The sequence below is a fragment of the Poromitra crassiceps genome (genome assembly GCF_964638095.1).
Source record: "Poromitra crassiceps genome assembly, chromosome: 7".
Taxonomy (NCBI): Eukaryota; Metazoa; Chordata; class Actinopteri; order Beryciformes; family Melamphaidae; genus Poromitra; species Poromitra crassiceps.
This window is the reverse complement of record NC_139628.1, coordinates 47,763,836-47,784,096: the sequence shown is the minus strand read 5'-3', so window position 1 is coordinate 47,784,096 and position 20,261 is coordinate 47,763,836. Positions and strand designations below refer to the sequence as shown.

Genomic DNA, 20,261 nt, shown 5'->3' with positions numbered 1-20,261 from the left:
TTGGGTTCAGCTTGACTTTAAGATAAAATCCCATAGTTTATCACATCTGCTTATAATGAGTCTTGACATTCCTTTCTCTAGCTGCTAATCATGTGACCTATGGCCGGGTTTACACCCACCTGTGGTTTGCAGTGTTAGCATGCAACATCTCAGACACAGTTTAACATGACTTCAGTGTCCTCCACAAATATGCTTTTATTCATTTCAATGCAAACTCTTGTGGTAACGAGCTAGTTAGTGATCATTCATATTTTCCCCTGCGTTTTATTTTTTATATACAACTTATATAAATATATATATATATATATATATATATATATATATATATATATATATATATATATATATATATATATATATATATATACAACTATTCAGACAATATATATGCATAAACATGTATTACATCATAAAATACATCCACACATGTGCACTCACACACACTGTTTTAGATAATGTGCTAATGCAAGTATGTGCATACATAAACAAAACACATACCTAACATATGTGTGTCATGTCTTTGTACTCACATCCCATAGCCATGTCTCAACAATAATTAACACACACACACACACACACACACACAAATAATTGTATCATTATTATATTATTATTATTGATGTTGTTGTTGTTGTTGTTATAATAATAATAATTATTATTATTATAGTTGTTGTTGCTGTTATTATTTCTGAATATGCCTGTAAGTCCAATTCACGTTATAAATCAAAGTATGTGCTGAACAAAAGTATAAACGTTAAATACAATGATTAACGCAATGCCACTTAACCCCAAACCTCACCATGTCAGCCTGTGATTCATTATTCACTTTACATTTGAAACACTGATGCAAGGATCTGCTATCTTATGGATCTGCAACAATTGCATGTATTTTCTGTGCGTGCCCATCAGACACATAAATACATCAGTGAGCCCGTCCAATAAAGAGGAAGGAAGCAGTGATGGTCTAACCTCATGGAAGGAGAAGTTAAACTCTTGCACAGCAACCCAGACAGCTCTGTGTCTCTGTCTTCCTGCACAGACGTTTTAAGCTGAGTCTGTACAGGAAGTGGAACAGTTGTTCAGAAGCAGAGAGACGGAGTGCTAGACCTGATGTGAGGTGAGGATGGGGTGCACCTGGCTCTGTGTGCTGGTGTTATTCGGTGAGTATACTTTCTGTCTTCCAATGCTACAGAATAATGACAATGTTGTGGTGAAAATGAATGAATGAATGAAAATGTATTTCGATAAAAATAAAAAAAATGTCTCGTCCGAAAAGGAGTAGGAGGAAGCAGATGCTTATCTAGTCCTATACCCCTATTCTCTAATATACTCGGTTCCAGAGTTCATCATAACTAGACTAAATTGACATGCATAATTATCAACATTATGATAACACAGCTACTCTAGTCAACAACCGTATTCATTCATGAAACAAAGTAAGAAAACATTTTTTTATAGAAAAGCCAACACTATTAAGATGATTGTGCATTGCACTCCCCTTCCTCATTTCTATATTTCCCCAAAATGGTGTTTCTGTAGCTATTTTTAAACTGTGCAATATTTAAAACAAAAAAAAACAATGCAGCATCAGTTTGTCTAACGTCTTTGTCACTGACAGTTTGAAAAAAGCAGAGTCTTATGGGTGTAATCAATATGTTTCAATATCTTGATAAAATCCAAGTGGTTTTGCCTTTGTGTTGATTGTCATATTGACAGTTTGATAGTGTCTGATGAGGTATCATATCAATCTTTGTTTTAGTGCTGAGTACACCCCTCTGCCATGGACACGTTCAAGGTGATGACAGAATTTCTTTCTATTCATTCACACAAGATTAATCTCAACCCGTTATTCTTCATTGCTTTCTCTTCCAATCTCTACATTTTTCCACACATATCCTTTCACTGTATGTTTCTGCACAACCTATGACTGTCACATCCTATATAATATATATTGCTCAAAACAAAGCTATTTCCTGTATTTAGTTGTTCTTCTAATAGTGTAGTGCTGTCTGTGTTTGTGTGTGTGTTGGGAGAACAGATGCTGTGCTGACCCTTGAACCCAACCGGTCCCCTGTGTTTACTAATGAGTCTGTTACATTCATATGTGACATGAGGGAAGGAGAGGACACTGACTGGTGGTACAGTTTCAACAAGGATGGAGAAGAAGTTATCGCACCCTCTGAGCATAAAAACATGACATTACAATCTCTAGGAACAGGTGACAGTGATGAATACCAGTGCATTGGTCATCCCAGGAATGATACATACAATACAAAAGACAGTAATAAAATCACTCTGACTGTATCAGGTAAGTCAAACTTATTATCACTACCATCTTGTTGACCATTAACAATGTTGTTCCACCCATGGATATCCTAATAACCCTGTTTGGTACTGTGGTTGTATGATGTAGAACTGTAATTATGATTTTAATCTTTACAGTATAAAATTGTTTTAGGTTCAGAACATTGTTCACCAGAGTTGCATGCTGTATTTCTACCACTTTTCAACTGAAAATGTGTATATAAAGCCAAGCAGATAGTCCAACATATTATTTGGTGATCTAAAGGATTAACATTCATCACATAACCATGAGGGATAACAAACAGAAGGTTTGGTTTCTCACAATCAAGAGATTCATGTATTTTTAAGTGGACTTGCATTGTGCATGCACTATGTGGTGTAAGCCTCTGTGTGTGTGTGTGTGTGTGTGTGTGTGTGTGTGTGTGTGTGTGTGTGTGTGTGTGTGTGTGTGTGTGTGTGTGTGTGTGTGTGTGTGTGTGTGTGTGTGTGTGTGTGTGTGTGTGTGTGTGTGTGTTCTCTCTCACACACACACACACACACACACACGACAGAGTGACTTTTACAGAGCTGCTTGTGGTTGTGGCGGCTAAAAATCCATGTTGAAGTCAATATAACATTCTGGTAGCACATCAAATGTCCAGTGCATTATGTTTAACAGTGATATGCTGCCACAACACTTACCCGTCATGTCAGTATGTGATCATGTGACTGAGCTGACAGACTGAAACAGGCTCCTCTTCTTCTTCATAGATGGTGATGTGCTCCTGGAAAGTCCTGATTATGTCTTGTTTGAGACAGAGTCAGTGACTCTGCGCTGTCGGCATCGTCTCCAGGGAAATGTGAGCAGAGCTACTTTCTACAGAAATGGATCACTAGTCATAATGGACAGAGACCACGTTTCAAACAAAATCTCTGAAACCACAGAAGAAATGACCATTAATCCAGTATTCGAGTCAGATGAGGGATCCTACAAGTGTAAATTTGGTGAGCAGGCCGGTGCAGAATCCACAGAGTGGGAACTGAAATTTGGAGGTAAGATACTGTCATACTATGGTGAGAAATCTGTTTTTGTCACGTCAACATTACACCCACAATTCTATTTCAAACTCTTAACTGGTCTGGACCTTTCCTGGCTGATTGTGCAAGATTAGTCTGAACAGAGTCAGATCAGGTCAACTGGATGATCTATTCCCACTCCCCTCCAGATTTCCCCCAATTGTACTTGGCCAATTCCCTGTCTTGGTTGTTGCTCCACCGCCTCTACCAACCGGGAGAGTTGTAGACTGCTAGCACATGCCTCCTCTGATACATGTGCAGTCACCAGCCGCTTCTTTTCACCTGGCAGCGAAGCGATTCACTGGCAGGATGTAGTGCATGGGAGGATCATGCTAATCCTCCCAGTTCCCCTCCCCCCAAACAGACGCCCGACCTCGACCAGTGCAGCAACCAGGACTCATACCCCACCGGCTTCCCACCCGCAGACACAGCCAATTGTGTCTGTAGGAACGTCTGACCAAGCCGGAAGTACTGATGTCTCAGAATTGAACCCAGGTCTCTGCGGTGTGAGTGCGTTTACATGTAATATAGATGTAATATAGATGTCTGTGTTCAGAGCTCTGCTACTCTGACCTTGGAAGTCTAAATAAACTGGACCTGGAAATGACAGAGGGAAGACTAACTCAGATTGTCTTCTCGATAATATACATTAAGACACTGTAACTTTACTCATAAGAATGACTTCAGTTATTATCCCTTCTATACCATTTAGAGGTCCAGCCTATATGTTTCTATATGATCACAGTTAAATATTGTCAATTAATGCAAGTTCAAGTCAAATTTCAAGTGTTGGAGGGACAAGTCTGAGTCAAAGCTGTAAATTATCTGCTCTTAGAAATAAGAACCATGTTGTGGTCAGGCAGACACCTGACACCAACATGGTTATTTCTGCTTAAACCACAACATGGTTATTTTTTAAGATTGTAAAATGCTACAGCACATCCCCCCTCCCCATTCAAATGCTTGTCACACAAATAGATTTTGAACATGTTTAAATTGTGAAAATATAGTTTTAAAATTTTAAGATTTTGAGTCGAGTCTGAATCAGTTAGGTGCGACTTGAGTGCAAGTGAAGAACTCCCATGCTGCCTGCTGCATACTGAATAGCTGCGTTTGTCTTCATATAGTGACTTCACTCACTGTCTCGTGAAATGTTTTTCTTCCAAACCACACACTAGATATGCCTACACCAAAGGCCACATTGAGTACTGACACAACAGTCATACCAGTAGGGGGCAGTGTGAGGCTGACCTGCTCTGTGGAGGGCTCTTCTGGCTGGAAATACCTATACGTCTGGTCCAGACAAACCACAGACTCTAAACCACTGATCATGGAGGATGGATCCTCCTACCTCAACAGAGCTGTCTCAGATGGAGGACTCTACAGGTGCAAAGGAGTGAGAGGACAAAACACCATTTTCACAGATTACAGTAATACAATCACTATAACCGAACTTGGTGAGTTTGTTTTGAAATAAAACAATATGGATTCATGAATACGATGCATTAGAATAAATAAAGCTGCTATATTTGCAAAATTTGTTCTATTGGGTTTATTCTATTTGCATCCTAACTGGGGCTTTTTGTATTAACAGTTGCAAACAGTGCTGTTGTGAGCTTGCAGCCTAACTCGTCTCAGATATACAGTGGAGAGAACATCACTGTCAGATGTGAGATCCAGGGAGGAGGAGAGTGGCAGTATGAATGGAGAACAACCAGCTCAAACAATCTGACACAAGCTGCATATAAGACTGTCAGAGCTTCTGTGTCTGACAGTGGAGAGTACGCATGTAAGGGCAGGCCGAGAAATGACCTCTATTCTTCAACAAAGTGGAGTTCTAACATCAGATTGGAAGTATCACGTAAGTCAGATCGTCTTTCATTCATAATAAATATGTCACTATGTCACGTTTTTATGTTTTCATCATCTACACATCCCAATAAGGCAATAGTAAAAATCCTCCATGAATCATGCAGTCCTCTCAGAGCCAATCAGTAATATGTCACTTTGTGTTTTCTTCTTGTGTGGGAAAGAAATAACTGAAGAGAAGCCATCATTCAGTGGACTGCACCTTTTGAAATGCATTTATTTATTTAAATATGTATTGTGTTATATATTTGGAGGCAGCACTTAAACTTGAAGCCCATGACGTAGTGGTGTGGCCATTCAGCCTTATTGCACTTTAGGCAATGTTTTGGGGGTACCTCAACAACATGGCTACCGTAATTATATTCAACATGGAAAATGTCCTACCCCGCGCCTAACCTTAACCCCTTACATGCCTAAGCCCAACCATGACCCACCACTCGCACACAGACTCTATGAACTTCCTGACCTATCCCTACTGCCCCTTTTCTCTAGACCCGCCCCCCTCCCTCACCACGCCCCCTCCCACCACCCACATCCCCCTAGCCACTCCCCCTACCCGCCCCTTGAATCCCGACTCTCTATGGCCCCTATTCCCTAGCCCCGCCTCTTCCTGACCACACCCCTCCCACCACCCACACCCCCTGTAGCCACCCCTCAAATCCCAACTCTACAACCTTCATATCCCTAGCTATGGCCCGTTTTCCATAGCCCTACCTCCGTCCTTGACCTCCCACCCACCTTCCACCACCCACACACCTCTATCCACTACCCCTACCCACCCCTCGAAACCCGACTCTCTACGACCTTCCTATCCTAAAGGCCACAACAGACTCGTCCATCAGAGCCTCGCCCCGCCCTCCCCGTATGACGGCGGGTGGAGCGCCGTCATGCGGGGAGGGGGCGCCGTCGGCTGACGGGGGCTGCTCGAAAATGTAACTCAGCGGCGACGATACGTGCGTGACGTCAGCTGCACGAGAGTTGTGAAGTCGCATTCGAAGCATGACGTTAGATTATAACGAACTAGTTGTGTGGCTTAGCCTTCCCAAATGTTGAGGGTCGTTTTTTAGAATTTAATACATAGAATTGGGAACGTTACATTCAATTTCATTCAGACTGCCTTGCACTCAATCGCCGCCATTTTCCCATGGAGTTTCCACAGGGGGAGGGAGGGTGGGAGGAGGGAGGGTGTAGTGACGTCCTAGCATGTAGGGCTCGCTGGCGCCGGCAGACGGCGAGACGGCTCCAATTCGAGGCGGACGAACAAGTCTGTTTAGGCCTTAAGTTACAGACCCTTTTCCCTAGCCCCGCCCCTTCCTTTAGCCCCCCCCCAAACACCACCCACATCCCACTCCCCTTACCCACCCCTCGAATCCCGACTCTACAACAACCTTCCTATCCGTAGCTAGCACCCCTCTTCCCTAGCCCCGCCCCTTCACTAAACATCCATGAGTGAGTGACTGACTGAGTGAATGTCCTGACTTTGACGTCTTCTGCCCTCTTGCCTGTCCTGCTGCCAGCGCTGTGGGAAAAACATTAAATATTCTAGCGAAGTGGGTCGAGTTCCCAGCATGCTACAATATGTTGTTGGGAGAGCGTCCAGACATTACATGTAATACACTAATCTCAAGACAGATGGTCGATATGCATGAAAATCTGTCTGCATGTTCGAAGAAAATCCAGATAATAGCGCTCCTAATAATAGCGCAAGCAGTCGATAGAATTAACATAAAGGGGCGTGGCCGGAAAAGTTGAGTTCAGATTATTCAGGTATTGAAACGAGCTTGCCCCCAGAGGTTAGAAAAAAAAAGACATTACTTTTTTAACCGGTGATCCCCAGATCGGTAATACACTGACAAGACTAGTAGAGCTCAGTTATAGCTACATCATGTCATGTTTCAATTCTGAGGAAACTTCTTTCCAACAGCTAAACCCAGGCCTGCAGTCCTCAGCAGCTCTCCTGTATGGCTGAGTCCTGGAGCCTCAGTAACTCTGAGCTGTAAGATTGAAGCTTCATCTGCAGGATGGAGGTTCTACTGGTACAATGCTGTTCCCAAACTCTCAGACAACTCCTACACCAACTACAGCTATGAGCTGCTGCCTGGCAGCAACAATGGCACCTCAGAGGGTTCCTACATCCTTCATGGACAGAATCACACAGGAGGATATTTGTGTAGAGCTGGGAGAGGAGACCCAGTGTTTTACACTGATGACAGTGAACCTAGGTTTATCTGGTCTGGAGGTGAGTTTGTTTCATTCATTCATTCATGGATGATCCATCAGCCCATATAGCCAGTCTACAAGTTAGCCAATGCTTCCATTCACTCATTTGCTGATTCTTTATAGGCTAATGTCCCTCCTTCTCTCAATATCTCTCTTATGATATTGCTTTACTTCAGAATTAGAAGAGCATAGTCAAAGCACTTCAACGCTACCAGCTCCACCGGTGGGTCCGTCATGACAAATATATGTTGCAGGAATAAGCTTTGTTCAAACCTACAGAATATTATTTTCACATTTTAGTCAAGTTTATGAATATACAAAATACATGCTGAATTACAGGGCAATGTGTATATCAATGATGCACTTACTTAGCTTAGGTATGGTATTTTGATTAAATGTATACACACTCAAAACTTTATTTATTTTAACTCTTTGAAAAGCCAGCGATAAGAAAACAATTCACAAAATCAAAATTATTTAATTGTTGTTCTTCCTGGTGTGAAATCAAGGCCACCAGGATCAACACACTTTAAGAGATGTTTTATTTGTTACTTTTTTCATAAAATGTTTTCATAACCCTCCAATACTTAAGCCTGTAGAGAGGCTAGACACCATTTAAATGTAAACAGTTTATCAAGATGAGTGACAAGTGCGTCAGTGTGTGTTGGTCAAGTGTGCACTTGACCAACTGAGGGGCAGGTCGGCAGGACTAATAATACACTTCGCTGGCTCACTGTTGGATCTTGTTAGCTGTGACCAGCAGCTCTATAAGTCACTCTGTCTGTCGGTTGGTTGGTTGGTTAATTGGTTGGTTGGTTGGTTGGTTGGCCCACAAAAAGTTCACCACACTTTGGTGGGTGGAGTTTTCGCCCTATAGGAGGCTGAAGACTAGCATGGAGGTCAAGTCTGTGTATAAAGGTGTGTTTGTGTTCATGCCAATTGGCTAAAGGGGGGGGGGGATTTTGAAATGCAGTGTGGAAGAGGCAGAGTAGAGTGGGCTGCCTCTACCAACCTGCATTTTGGAAATTCACATACCGGTATGTGGTCGCAGTTATTATGAATTCACATTTGTTTAGCTTTAAATATTTCATAATATCTCTGCTCTCAGTTTGACCTCTGCCTGTGTTTTTGTCTTTCAGATCGTCTCTCATCAGCGTCTATCACAGTCAGTCCCAACAGTATGCAGCACTTCTCCAATGAGTCTGTCTCTCTGACCTGTGAGGGAACCTCTACTGAGTGGAGAGTGAAGAGGTTTAGTGAAGGAAGATGCCTGACACACTGTTCATCTAAACGGATGACTGGATCTAAATGCAACATCACCCGCATACAATCTAGTGCAGTGTATTGGTGTGAGTCTGGATCAGGAAAGTTCAGCAACGCAGTCAACATCACTGTACAGCGTGCGTTTCTATTATTATTAGTAGTAGTAGTATTATTAGTATTATTATTAATTTACATTCAATGAAGTCATATATATATCATGTCATATCATATCATATTTATATATCATTCTTTCAGCAAGTGTCTTAGGTGCCTTATAACTTAATCATGTTCCAAACTGAATTGTATTTTGTACACAGTGATCTCTTGTGAGATGTTCAACTTGAACAGTAGATATCTCAGTTTGGATTGAAACTCTTCATATTTAATTTTGTGTTCCACAGCTGGAAATCTTATCCTGCTGAGTCCTGTCCATCCTGTGACTGAGGGAGCTTCTGTGACTCTTGGCTGTAAATCCAGAACAGGTCCATTACTTTCGATTGTGGCTTTCTATCAAAATGACAAACTCATCCAAAATGAAACCAGAGGGGAGATGACGATCCATGCTGTGTCTGAGTCAGACGAAGGCTTCTACAAGTGTCAACACTCTGGAACAGAATCACCACAGAGTTGGATGGCAGTCAAATTAAACACGTTTAAGAGTAATCAAAACAATTGTCTTATGATTTCACTTTAAAATAAGTCAGTGTTCATAGTGATGTCACAGGTGTGCTGTTTTAATAATACTGTACCTCTCTAGTTGCAGTGTCCAGGCCTGCAAGCCCTTCATTTCATGTGGGGTTGATCATTGGACTGGTTACTGTCATCTTACTGATCCTCATACTCCTGCTGCTGCTGCTGCTGTGGCTCTGCAGAAAGTCCAATGGTGAGACTTTTTCCTGCCTATATATTAGAGGGATTATTACACTCTTGACTATTTAAAATCACTGAGCCATTCTCCCTTCTGTCACGACTAGCAGAGCAACTTGTAAAGCAACACTATATAACAACAAATGTGTTTTTCACAGATCCATGTTGTGGCAGGTAAGTACAGCACCAATTCTCTCATCTTAACCATAACAGTGGTCATTTCCATGTTATTTACTACATTTACTACATTTATTAGGCCCGTCCAGTCTCAGAACACCAACCAGGTCTCCACTACAGACCAGAGAGAAGATCAAGCGAACGGACAGACTCCTCTCCATGGTCAGCCTTCAAACCAACCATGACTGCTCTTCAAAACGAATCATAAACCCTAACACTAACATCACAACAGTCACGCAACACTTTCTAGTCAATGGAGTTTCAAATAACAACCTGTAAGATTGGAACTTTTTCATTGATCTATTGTTAAATCAAACAGTCAAATAGTCAGGTTGACAGTCAGAGAATTTGTTTCTATAATTGCTGTTCTATGGCACAATATTGTAACTAAACATAATCAAACACTGTTTCACACTACTGAAACAAACCAAGCCAGTACTTTCAAATGTTGGATCAGTAGAAAAATACTATTAATGCCATTTCTTACACCTGGGTCAACATTTGAGACAACAACATCTACAAAACAATCAATGAATCTAAAACGAATCAAAATAGTACAGGTTTGTGCACATCTATCTCTAAAATGACACCTCACTGAGCAAACCCCATTTGAACAAGACATAAGTTAGAACCCATGAGGTTTAAGTTGGCATCATGGAATAAAAGCGATTCATTTGACCTTGCCTTTTTTTTTTTTGACTGACCTGTAGGTGATACTATCATCTATGAAACTATCAAACACGCTGAGGACACTGATAATGGTACAGTATTTACTTAATGATTAACATGAAACAGATGGAAACGTTAGAATAACGGTAACAGTAACTGATTGATTTAAATTGCCAGTGGAAATCTATATTTCAGGCGGAGGCGGAGCTGCAGGTGAATCCAGTGACATCGCCCTTTCCTTGCTTGAACCCGGAAACCTTCACAATGGTGAGTACACAAATTATAACGATGAAATGTATACAGAATATAATGATGAAATGTATACAGAATATAATGATGAAATGTATACAGAATATAATGATGAAATGTATACAGAATATAATGATGAAATGTTTACAGAATATAATGATGAAATGTATACAGAATATAATGATGAAATGTATACAGAATATAATGATGAAATGTATACAGAATATAATGATGAAATGTATACAGAATATAATGATGAAATGTATACAGAATATAATGATGAAATGTATACAGAATATAATGATGAAATGTATACAGAATATAATGATGAAATGTATACAGAATAGCCATTAGCCAGCAATAGAGCTCAACAGTCATGTGACATTTCTTGCCCCAGAAGTGAATGCAAAAAAAGGGGGGGGATTGAAATGTTTGATATTTTTTTTCGTGCATTTATTTTTTGTTTTTGCTGAAAGTGAAATGTTTGATGGTCACTCACGATTCTCTGGAAGACTGGTTGACTTGGTTCAAGCCTTAAAACTCGCTATATAAGGATTTTTCTAAATGTCTATGGAGAAAATGAATGGGAAATTCACTTCTGGGGTAAGAAATGCCACATGACTGTTGCGCTTTATATATGGTAAATGTACCTAAAAGAACACAGGTGGTGGTTTTTTTTTTTTAAGCCTCCGCTGGTGACAGCCATGGTCGGAGGCATTATTTTCGGGTTGTCCGTGCATCCGTCTGTCCTATTCTCGTTAATGCGATATCCCAGGAATGCCTTGAGGCAGTTTCTTCAAATTTGGCACAAACGTCCACTTGGACTCGAGGATGAACTGATTACAATTTGGGGTCAAAGGTCAAGTTCACTGCAACAAGTTTGCACACATCTATCTCTAAAATGATACCTCACTGAACAAATCCCATTTGAACAAGACAGTATCATGGCATCAAAGCAATTCATTTGACCTTGCCTTTATTTTGACTGACCTGTAGGTGATGCTATCATCTATGAAACTATCAAAGACTCTCAGGACACTGATAATGGTACAGTATTTACTTAATGATGAACATGGAGCAGATGGAAATGTTAGAATCACAGAAATTAAAGTAACTGATTGATTTAAATGCCAGTGGAAATCTATATTTCAGGCGGAGCTGCAGGTGAATCCAGTGACATCACCTTTTCCTCGATTGAACCCGGAAACATTGACAAGGATGGTGAGTACACAAATTATAAACATGAAATGTATACAGAATAGTCAGCAATATAAATGTACCTAAAAGAACACGGGTTTTTTGTTTGTTTGTTTGTTTGTTTGTTTTTTATGCCTCTGCCATGGTCGGAGGCATTGATGTTTTCGGGTCGTCCGTCCATCTGTCAGTCCTATTCTCATTCATGTGATATCCCAGGATTGCCTTAGGGCAATTTCTTCAAATTTGGCACAAACGTCCACTTGGGATCAAAGATAAACTGATTATAATTTGGTGCTCAAAGGAAAGTTCACTGTGACCTCACAAAATATGTTTTTGGCCATAACTCAAGAATTCATACTCTAATTATGACCAAATTTCACAGAAATGTCTAATAGGCTAAATTATGAAGTGAGGGCATTTTATATCTAAAAGTTCAAAGGTCAACTTCACTGTGACATCATAATGCTTTGCTTACTGTCGCTGAGAAAACGATCTTGGGTCATTCTACAAAAATGGTGGAAGGACCTGGGACCTGACTAACCAAAATTTGATACTAACATCTACAAAACGATCAACAAAAATCTAAACTGATCAACACTTTATGAACTTGTGCATACCTTTCTTTCTTTGTTGTATGTGAGTATTATGAGAGCAAAGCAAACTGGAGTCCAATTCCTTGTATGTTTGTATTTGTACATACTTGGCCAATAAAGCTGATTCTGATTCTGAAAAGAGTATAGGTTTGTGCACATCTATAAATTACACCTCACTGAACAAACCCCATTTGAACAAGTCATATGTTAGAACGAGGTTTAAGTTGGTATCATGGAATAAAAGCCATTAATTTAAATTAATTTAAGCATTTTTACCGACCTGTAGGTGATGTTCATGTCTATGCAACTATCAAAGGCTCTGAAGACACTGAAAATGGTACAGTACTGTATTTACTTTATGATTATGGAGCAGTTGGAAATTCTAAAATCACTGAAATAACTGAAGTAACTGACTGATTGATATTCCAATGAGTACAACAATCTACATTTCAGGTGGAGCTGCAGGTGAATCCAGTGACGCCGTCTATTCTTTGCTTGAGCTCAAACACTTTGACCAGAATGGTGAGTACACAACTTATAAACGGAATGAATACAGAACAGCCAGAAATGCTTACATATAAAAAGGAAGTAGATGTTTAAAAAAGAATTGTGCATCTGATCATCCTCAACTGTGAGGCATGCTGATCCAGCAGAGAGCTTGGTCTATTCCAGTATAGTTCCAAACCTTAGGGTCACGACATTAAGTGGGGTCGCCTGGAATTCAAATAGGGTCCCCCTGATCCCCCCCCAGCACACACAATTTAAAACTAGCGAAGATGATTAGAGTCACTTGTGATTTTTTTTTTTTTTTTTTTTTAGTTTAGAGTTTAAATTGAAAGTGATCATCTCTAAGATTTCTGTTTTGGTCTCTTGGGTGACACATGGCGATGAGTGGTAATTGCAGGTGAGATCCAAACTGTCAATGGGGCCACTAAAAAGATAGTCTTTAATTATTATTATTTTTTGATGAAAATGTTTGAGAATATAACTTTGAATCAGGATTCTGAGAATAAAGTTAGAATTCTGAAAAAAAATTGAGAATTCTGAGATTAAAGTTAGAATTCTGAGGGGGAAAAGAAGAATACTGTTACATGTGACATCACTGACAATGTTACTGATATCGATGGTGTACCATAATTTGAATGTCATAAGGTCTATGCACATCCATTTAAAATTTTGAAATGTTTTGCGGCCCACAGAATTATCAACTCCTGCAGAAATTCAAGATGCTGAAATGAAACAACACGGTAATATAAAGCTATATTTATCATACCTATAGAGCTAATGCTGCCATATCATATAGCTATATTTTTTCTTGTCTTTTATGCTACATTCTGCAGATGACTAAACGGGTTACAATGAATGTAAAATGTCAGACAGCACCCATACATCTTCAATAACAGTAGACTTTTTCTCTGTGGTTGAATTCTTAAGGTGTTTGCTGTGTCTTTGTTGCAGATCCATAAAGAAAAGTGCGTCAGGCAACCGAAGCGAGACACGGGCGATAAGAAAACACGAAAAGGAAAATACCGTCTTAGCTGACACACTGCATTATTTTTAGGCTATAGAACCACACAGATGTAAAGACGTAACTGCAAAGTCACACATGCAAATCAAGTACCTGAACAGCCTTTCTGAGCATGTACATTACAATTTTATACTCCAGCCTTCTGTAGTGTGTCATTCAGATATCACACATGCACACGATGGTGTAGATTATTTTGATAGCATTTCATTAATACACACAGGTGATGATGTAGTTGAATGAAGTTTGTTGTTCCAAGCGCAGACTGATATTTTGTCATTTAACAACTTAAGTGGCCAAAACTTTAAATAATGCAAGTTATCCTTCAAATGTAAATAATATTTACATTTACGGAGTTACAGCCAGCAGTCCCTAATATTATTCCACAGAGTCCGTCTGTCATACCAGCTAGATCATGACTGAAAATGTCCTGTGTTTTGAAGGGTGACAGTCTACTCGCCTCTTCAGGCAAGACATTCAGTCTTGGGCCCATAACAGCAAAGGCCGGTCATCTTTAGAGCAGAGCCTGGACCGAGGAACAGCTAAAATGGTCCTGCCCGACTCGAGGATCTGCGGCTCAGAGAGTTTGGAGCTCCAAAATGTAGCTCGGTGCCAAGCCCTGAAGTGCTTTAAAAGTTAAAATCTTAAAAATGACCCTAAAACGAACTGTGATATGATCCCGTCTCTGGGCAAATAGGGATAATCTGCTGGATCTCCATTGGATGGGATGGGACCCTCTGTTCTCTTGCAGTCTCTTGATTGATTAATTGATTGATTGATTGATTGATTGATTGATTGATTGATTGGTTGATTGATTGATTGATTGATTGATTGATTGATTGCCTTTATTAATCCCACAGTGGGGAAACTTACTTACAGCAGCTCTCACAAGGAAGACATAAAAATGTATTATATTATATATTATATATTGTATATATTGTATATTATATTATATCTATACATATTAAAATGTGTATTTTTACTTACAAATCTTATAGTGCAGCTTTAAGTCAGTAGCTTATTCAGTGTTCGGTGTAAAAGCCCAGTGATGACCAGAACTGCTTTTTCACATGGATTGAACTGAAGTCAATGGGAACACATATTGTACCTTTTGAAGCTTGGTTTATGTAATTTATGACATTGTTCCCCTGTTCTTTTAAAACTGTAGATATCCTGACACGAGACAGTATCTCATGTATGATTTAATTTACTCTGTTTTGTATATAGTTGTCTAGATATAGCAGATTGTACAGACACTTTATTTTTTCTTTATTTCATTCCCAGTCTCTGCCAGGACTGTGGTTTTTTTTTTAACCTTGTTTATTTCAATTGCTTTATTTCTCTTATCAGGCTTTTACAGTTTTTATGTACCTTCATATCTTGTAATGTACACGTTGGAAGCACTGTACACCAGAATTTCCTTCGGGATTAATAAAGTATTATTCTATTTTATCTCAATAAGTACTTTATTTATCCTGCCGTTCATACTGTATCTTTTAAAGCTTGGTCTTTTTACGTTTATGCAACAATAAATATTTAATTTGTTCAGTATAGCTGTCAGTAGTTTTTATATGAAGGAGAATATCAAATCATTTGCTATGATATTTTTCTCCTTTCAGCCATGTTTAATCTGTTCTATAATCCTCCCTGCATTATTGATCAGTCAAGTATGATTGTCCCTGTCACAGAAGTTTCTGAAAAAATAAGACGGGAACAGAGAAGTGGTCTTTTCTGCTCTTTATTCGATAACGTTTGTGCAAACGGGTGCTCTCCAGCCTGTTTTATCTCTTGTCTGATCAATAGTTTTTATTCATAAGCAACAAACTATATTCATGCATCAATTCACAGGATCTTCTGTTCACTGTTTGAGATGGGTGTATATTAGCTGGGCTTCCTTTCTGTGCACATGCAGATATTCAATAAAAGCCCCCCTTTAAATTGCTTATCGTCATAACTCCACATGTTTCATAAGCTCTTAAATCTGTCTATGTAATCTATTCCGATACAATAGTAAATTAGTTCATTAGTATACAGTTATTATACTCAGTTATACAGGCCTACAGTATAAGCAGATTATAATGCATTATTAGTAATGTGTTATGATTCAGAATTCAGAATTCACATATTTTAAGCCAATACAGAAGCTTTGTATAAGACAATTCATCGAGGAAAGAGATGTTCTCACGTGGCTACCATACAACTTGCTACTATAGCTACTATACAGCTACTTTACAACTTGTGCTGTTGTTCTTGTTATCAGGCTCTAGCTAACATAACCTTGCCGCGTCAAGCTAACGGCAACAAAGATTTTTTGCCGCACTTGTTTCCTTGGTTTATGCCCCCAAGGCCAAAAGCGATGTAAAGCGTCCCCAGACTAGGGGGACCTCGCAACTTTCTTTCGGTGACCTGGTCACTTTCTTTCTTTCTTTCTTTCGGTGCACATACGGACGGACAAACAGACAGGCAGAAAGACAGGCACTCAGATGCCTCTGCCCCTAGTGGCCATGCTGTAAAAACACAAAACGAAGATAAAGGAGAGCAGCGGAGAGCAGAGAAGAGTGACCTGGTTGTATGCCACATGTATGCACATTACCTAATTTAAATACATGCCCAGGTGCAATGAGACTATTTGAGTGGCAGCGTGTTTCACACTTTGCGAGTACTTTGTGAATCAGATGGTTTCTTTTTTAGCTGGACACACACACACACACACACACACACACACACACACACACACACACACACACACACACACACACACACACGTGTGTGTGCATGCCCTTATCAGTGATGTCACGCTAGTGGTGATGTCACAATAGAAGTGACATCATTAGCAATAAGTATCCGATTTTGTCACCATGGGAGGGAGGAACCAAGTAACTAATGGTGTCATAACTCAGCACGAATGACATCATTAGGGATTTAGCTGCGGCCAGCAATGGAGTGGATAATGTCTCACTCCATAATCTGGTTGCAGCTATTACGAATTCACACTTGTTGTGTGTCTCTCTCACACACACACACACACACACACACATGCCCTTATCAGTATGTCAGGCGCCGGTGATGTCACAGTCATTGATGACATCACTTACCGATGACATCACTCAGTGAGACATCACTGATGACATCACAATTGCCTCAAGTAACATCAAACACAATCAGTGTCTGTCACAAAATGCTGGCTGGCATACTAGGGTGACATCACTGATCATGACATCATGACTGATGAAATCACTCACTGATGACATCACAATTACTCATGTGACATCACTGATGACATGGTCATTGAGTGCTCAAGTGACATCACCATTTCTCTGCATAAGTGATATCATCAGTGATTTATGACAGACACTGATGATGTCATCACTGATGTCATAAATTCGCAGAGGCTATAAGTAGGACTGGTACAGTTTGTGTAAACCACACTCAGTGAGTTAAAATCAACACACTCAGTGTGAATGGGCACTGCACTAGTTTATAATTAATCCTGTTAACATTGTTCCCAGGTTGGTTCTAATAGGCCAACGAGCACTGTCTGGCCCACAGTGTACAGGGAACACACCAGTACTGCCTTTATCTTTCCCTCCGGTTGGAGGGAATGCTACAGGCAGTGGTGCCAAGCTGTGTGGCCTCCTCACTCCTGAGCAGGCTCTGATACAGTACCGTTCCCAACTGACCACCATGGAGCAGACGGAAATTCACTCATACCCAGAAATCTACTTCCTGGGACTTAATGCAAAGAAGAGGCCCGCTGTTGCTGGGGGCAACAACTGCGGCTATGATGACGAGCAGGGGGGCTACATCCATGTACCCCATGACCACCTGGCTTACCGCTACGAGTTCCTCAAGGTAATTGGTAAAGGTAGCTTCGGCGTGGTGGCCAAGGTCTACGACCACAAACTGCAGCAGCACCTGGCCCTGAAGATGGTGCGTAATGTGAAACTCTTCCACAGGCAGGCGCAGGAAGAGATCCGCATCCTGGAGCACCTGCGTAAGCAGGACCGCAGCGGCACCATGAACGTCGTGCACATGCTGGAGAACTTCACCTTCCGCAACCACATCTGCATGACCTTTGAGCTGCTGAGCATGAACCTGTATGAGCTGATCAAGAGGAACAAGTTCCAGGGCTTCAGCCTGCCACTGGTCAAGAAATTTGCTCAGTCCATCCTGCAGTGCCTGGAGGCCCTGAACAGACAGAGGATCATCCACTGTGACCTGAAACCAGAGAACATCCTGCTCAAACAGCACGGACGTAGTAGCATCAAGGTGATAGACTTTGGCTCCAGCTGTTTTGACCACCAGCGGGTGTACAGCTACATTGGGTCCCGTTACTACCGTTCTCCAGAGGTGATCCTGGGCATGCGCTACGGCTTACCTGTCGACATGTGGGGCTTCGGCTGCATACTGGTTGAGCTGCTGACAGGCTACCCCCTGTTCAAAGGGGAGGACGAGGCTGACCAGCTGGCCTGCATAATGGAGCTGCTGGGCATGCCTCCACAGAAAGTTCTGGAACAGGGAAAAAGGGCAAAGAACTTCATCAACTCCAATGGCCACCCACGCTACTGCAGAGCCAACACCCTACCCACAGGGGTCACTGTGCTGACAGGGTCTCTCTCCCGCCGCGGAAAGATGAGAGGCCCTCCAGGTAGCAAGAAGTGGAGTGCTGCGCTCAAGGGCTGTGAGGACCCCACCTTTACTGACTTCATAAAGAAGTGTCTGGAGTGGGACCCCACGACACGCCTCACCCCCAGCCAAGCCCTCAGGCACCCCTGGCTGTACTGTCAGATTCCCAAACCCCTGCCTGGCCCTGAGAAGAGCCACGGGGCCCCGGGGAAGACCCCCAAGCACGACAGAACCTCCTTCCCCCCCATCGTGGCCAAGGGGGGCCTGGCTTGGGCACCACAGCCACCAACAATAAAACTGAGGACCAAAATGATGGGAGGCTCAGGGGAGGCCATACCGCTGCGCACAGTCCTACCCAAACTTCGGACCCCAGGAAGCGACAGGAGTCCACAGCGTTGATTGGTGACTCACCCAGGGTGATGGGGATGCATTCCTCCTGTAGTCCACAACCATCTCCACTGTCTTTTTGAGTGTTGAGCTCCAGGTTTCTTACTGCATTAAGTCATCAGATGATTGATCTGCCTGTACGCAGACGTGTCTATCAGAGATGAGGGTGGTGTCATCTGTGAATTTCTAGAGCTTGACAGACTGGTGACTGGAGGTGCTGCTGTTGTACAGGGAGAAGAAGAATGGAGAGAGGACGCCGCCCTGGGCAGCTCTGGTGCTGATGGTCTGGGAGTCGGTGACATGCTTCCCCAGCCTTACGTGCTGCTTCCTGTTAGTCAGGAAGTCTGGACCATCTGCAGATGGAGTTGGGCACCCCCAGCTGGGAGCTCATGCACGTATTGAAGGCTGAGCTAAGCCACAAAGAGGATCATGACATAGCTCTCTGCAGTGTCCAGGTGCCCAAGAATGCAGTCCAGGGCCATGTTTATGACATTGTCTACAGACCTGTTGGCGCTCTAGGCGAACTGCACGGAATCCAAGAGTGGGTCCATGATGGATTTTAGGGAGGACAGGACAAGGCATTCGAAGGACTTCATGACCACAGAGGTCAAGGTGACAGGATAGTAGTCTTTTAGTGCCATGGGCCTTGTCTTTTTCTGGAGGGGGATAATAGATGAGGTCTTGCAGGCTGGAACATGGCATACTGTATCTTCAGTGAGGTGTTGAAGATGTCGGTGAACACTGGAGCCAGCTGATCACAGGGTTTTAGGGCTTAGGGTGAGGCAGCCCAGAATACATCCCAATCTCTACAGTCCCTGCATGTACAGAAGTCCTCCACAGCTTCACTGTTCCACTTTTTTGATAACCTCACAACAGGTCTAGCGAGTTTTAGTTGCTGTCTGTATGTGTGGAGCGTGGGGATAAGAGAACAATTTACAAGTTTGTGATTCAAAAGAGCCGCTCAAATGCATCAAAGGCAGTCTACAGACTAATGCAGGAGAGGGACCAAAACTGTAATGTTATGTTGGGCAGTGGTGGCCCATCGGTTAGAGAAGGCGAGCTTGTGACCGGAAGGTTGTCGGTTCAATCCCTGGGACCGGCAGGATAAATCTGGGTGGGGAAAGTGAAAAGGCAGTGCTTTCCTTTCCCCTGCCTCATTACCACCACGGAGGTGCCCTTGAGCCCAACTGCTCCAGTGAAATATCAGACTGTGGTTGTACTGGTCAGCTTCCAGGTGTGTGTGTGTGTGTATGTGTGTG

The 20,261-nt window shown here is 41.8% G+C and overlaps 1 protein-coding gene and 1 pseudogene across 5 annotated transcripts; both read left to right on the top strand.

Moving 5' to 3' along the window:
• The first annotated feature begins 1,096 nt into the window (after window positions 1-1,096).
• LOC310780085 (Fc receptor-like protein 5) lies at window positions 1,097-15,395 on the top strand. Of its 4 annotated transcripts, XM_083640634.1 has the most exons (21): window positions 1,097-1,160; window positions 1,760-1,795; window positions 2,039-2,308; window positions 3,055-3,336; window positions 4,539-4,817; window positions 4,955-5,221; window positions 7,154-7,468; window positions 8,589-8,849; window positions 9,114-9,371; window positions 9,470-9,595; window positions 9,738-9,753; window positions 9,836-9,918; window positions 10,467-10,517; window positions 10,621-10,692; window positions 11,671-11,721; window positions 11,827-11,895; window positions 12,751-12,801; window positions 12,918-12,986; window positions 13,664-13,711; window positions 13,923-13,936; window positions 14,433-15,395. In XM_083640634.1, exons 1-20 carry the CDS (start codon window positions 1,124-1,126, stop codon window positions 13,928-13,930), a joined length of 2,649 nt encoding a protein of 882 aa, XP_083496760.1. In that variant the 5' UTR covers window positions 1,097-1,123; the 3' UTR covers window positions 13,931-13,936; window positions 14,433-15,395. The 4 variants fall into 4 exon arrangements, with proteins under 4 accessions (XP_083496760.1, XP_083496761.1, XP_083496759.1 ...); XM_083640635.1 differs by having other exon boundaries at window positions 8,589-8,798; window positions 13,923-15,395; XM_083640633.1 differs by having other exon boundaries at window positions 13,923-15,395.
• LOC310779654 (dual specificity tyrosine-phosphorylation-regulated kinase 2 pseudogene) lies at window positions 14,537-19,014 on the top strand (annotated as a pseudogene). The gene is made up of 2 exons: window positions 14,537-14,598; window positions 17,499-19,014. The product of its transcript is annotated as a dual specificity tyrosine-phosphorylation-regulated kinase 2 pseudogene (transcript).
• Window positions 19,015-20,261: the final 1,247 nt, after the last annotated feature.

Coding starts and splice junctions, on each gene's coding strand:
- LOC310780085 (XM_083640634.1), top strand. CDS start 1,124: ATGGGGTGCACCTGGCTCTGTGTGCTGGTGTTATTCG. Junction 3,337..4,538: donor GTGGGAACTGAAATTTGGAG/GTAAGATACTGT, acceptor ACCACACACTAG/ATATGCCTACACCAAAGGCC. Junction 9,372..9,469: donor CAAATTAAACACGTTTAAGA/GTAATCAAAACA, acceptor GTACCTCTCTAG/TTGCAGTGTCCAGGCCTGCA.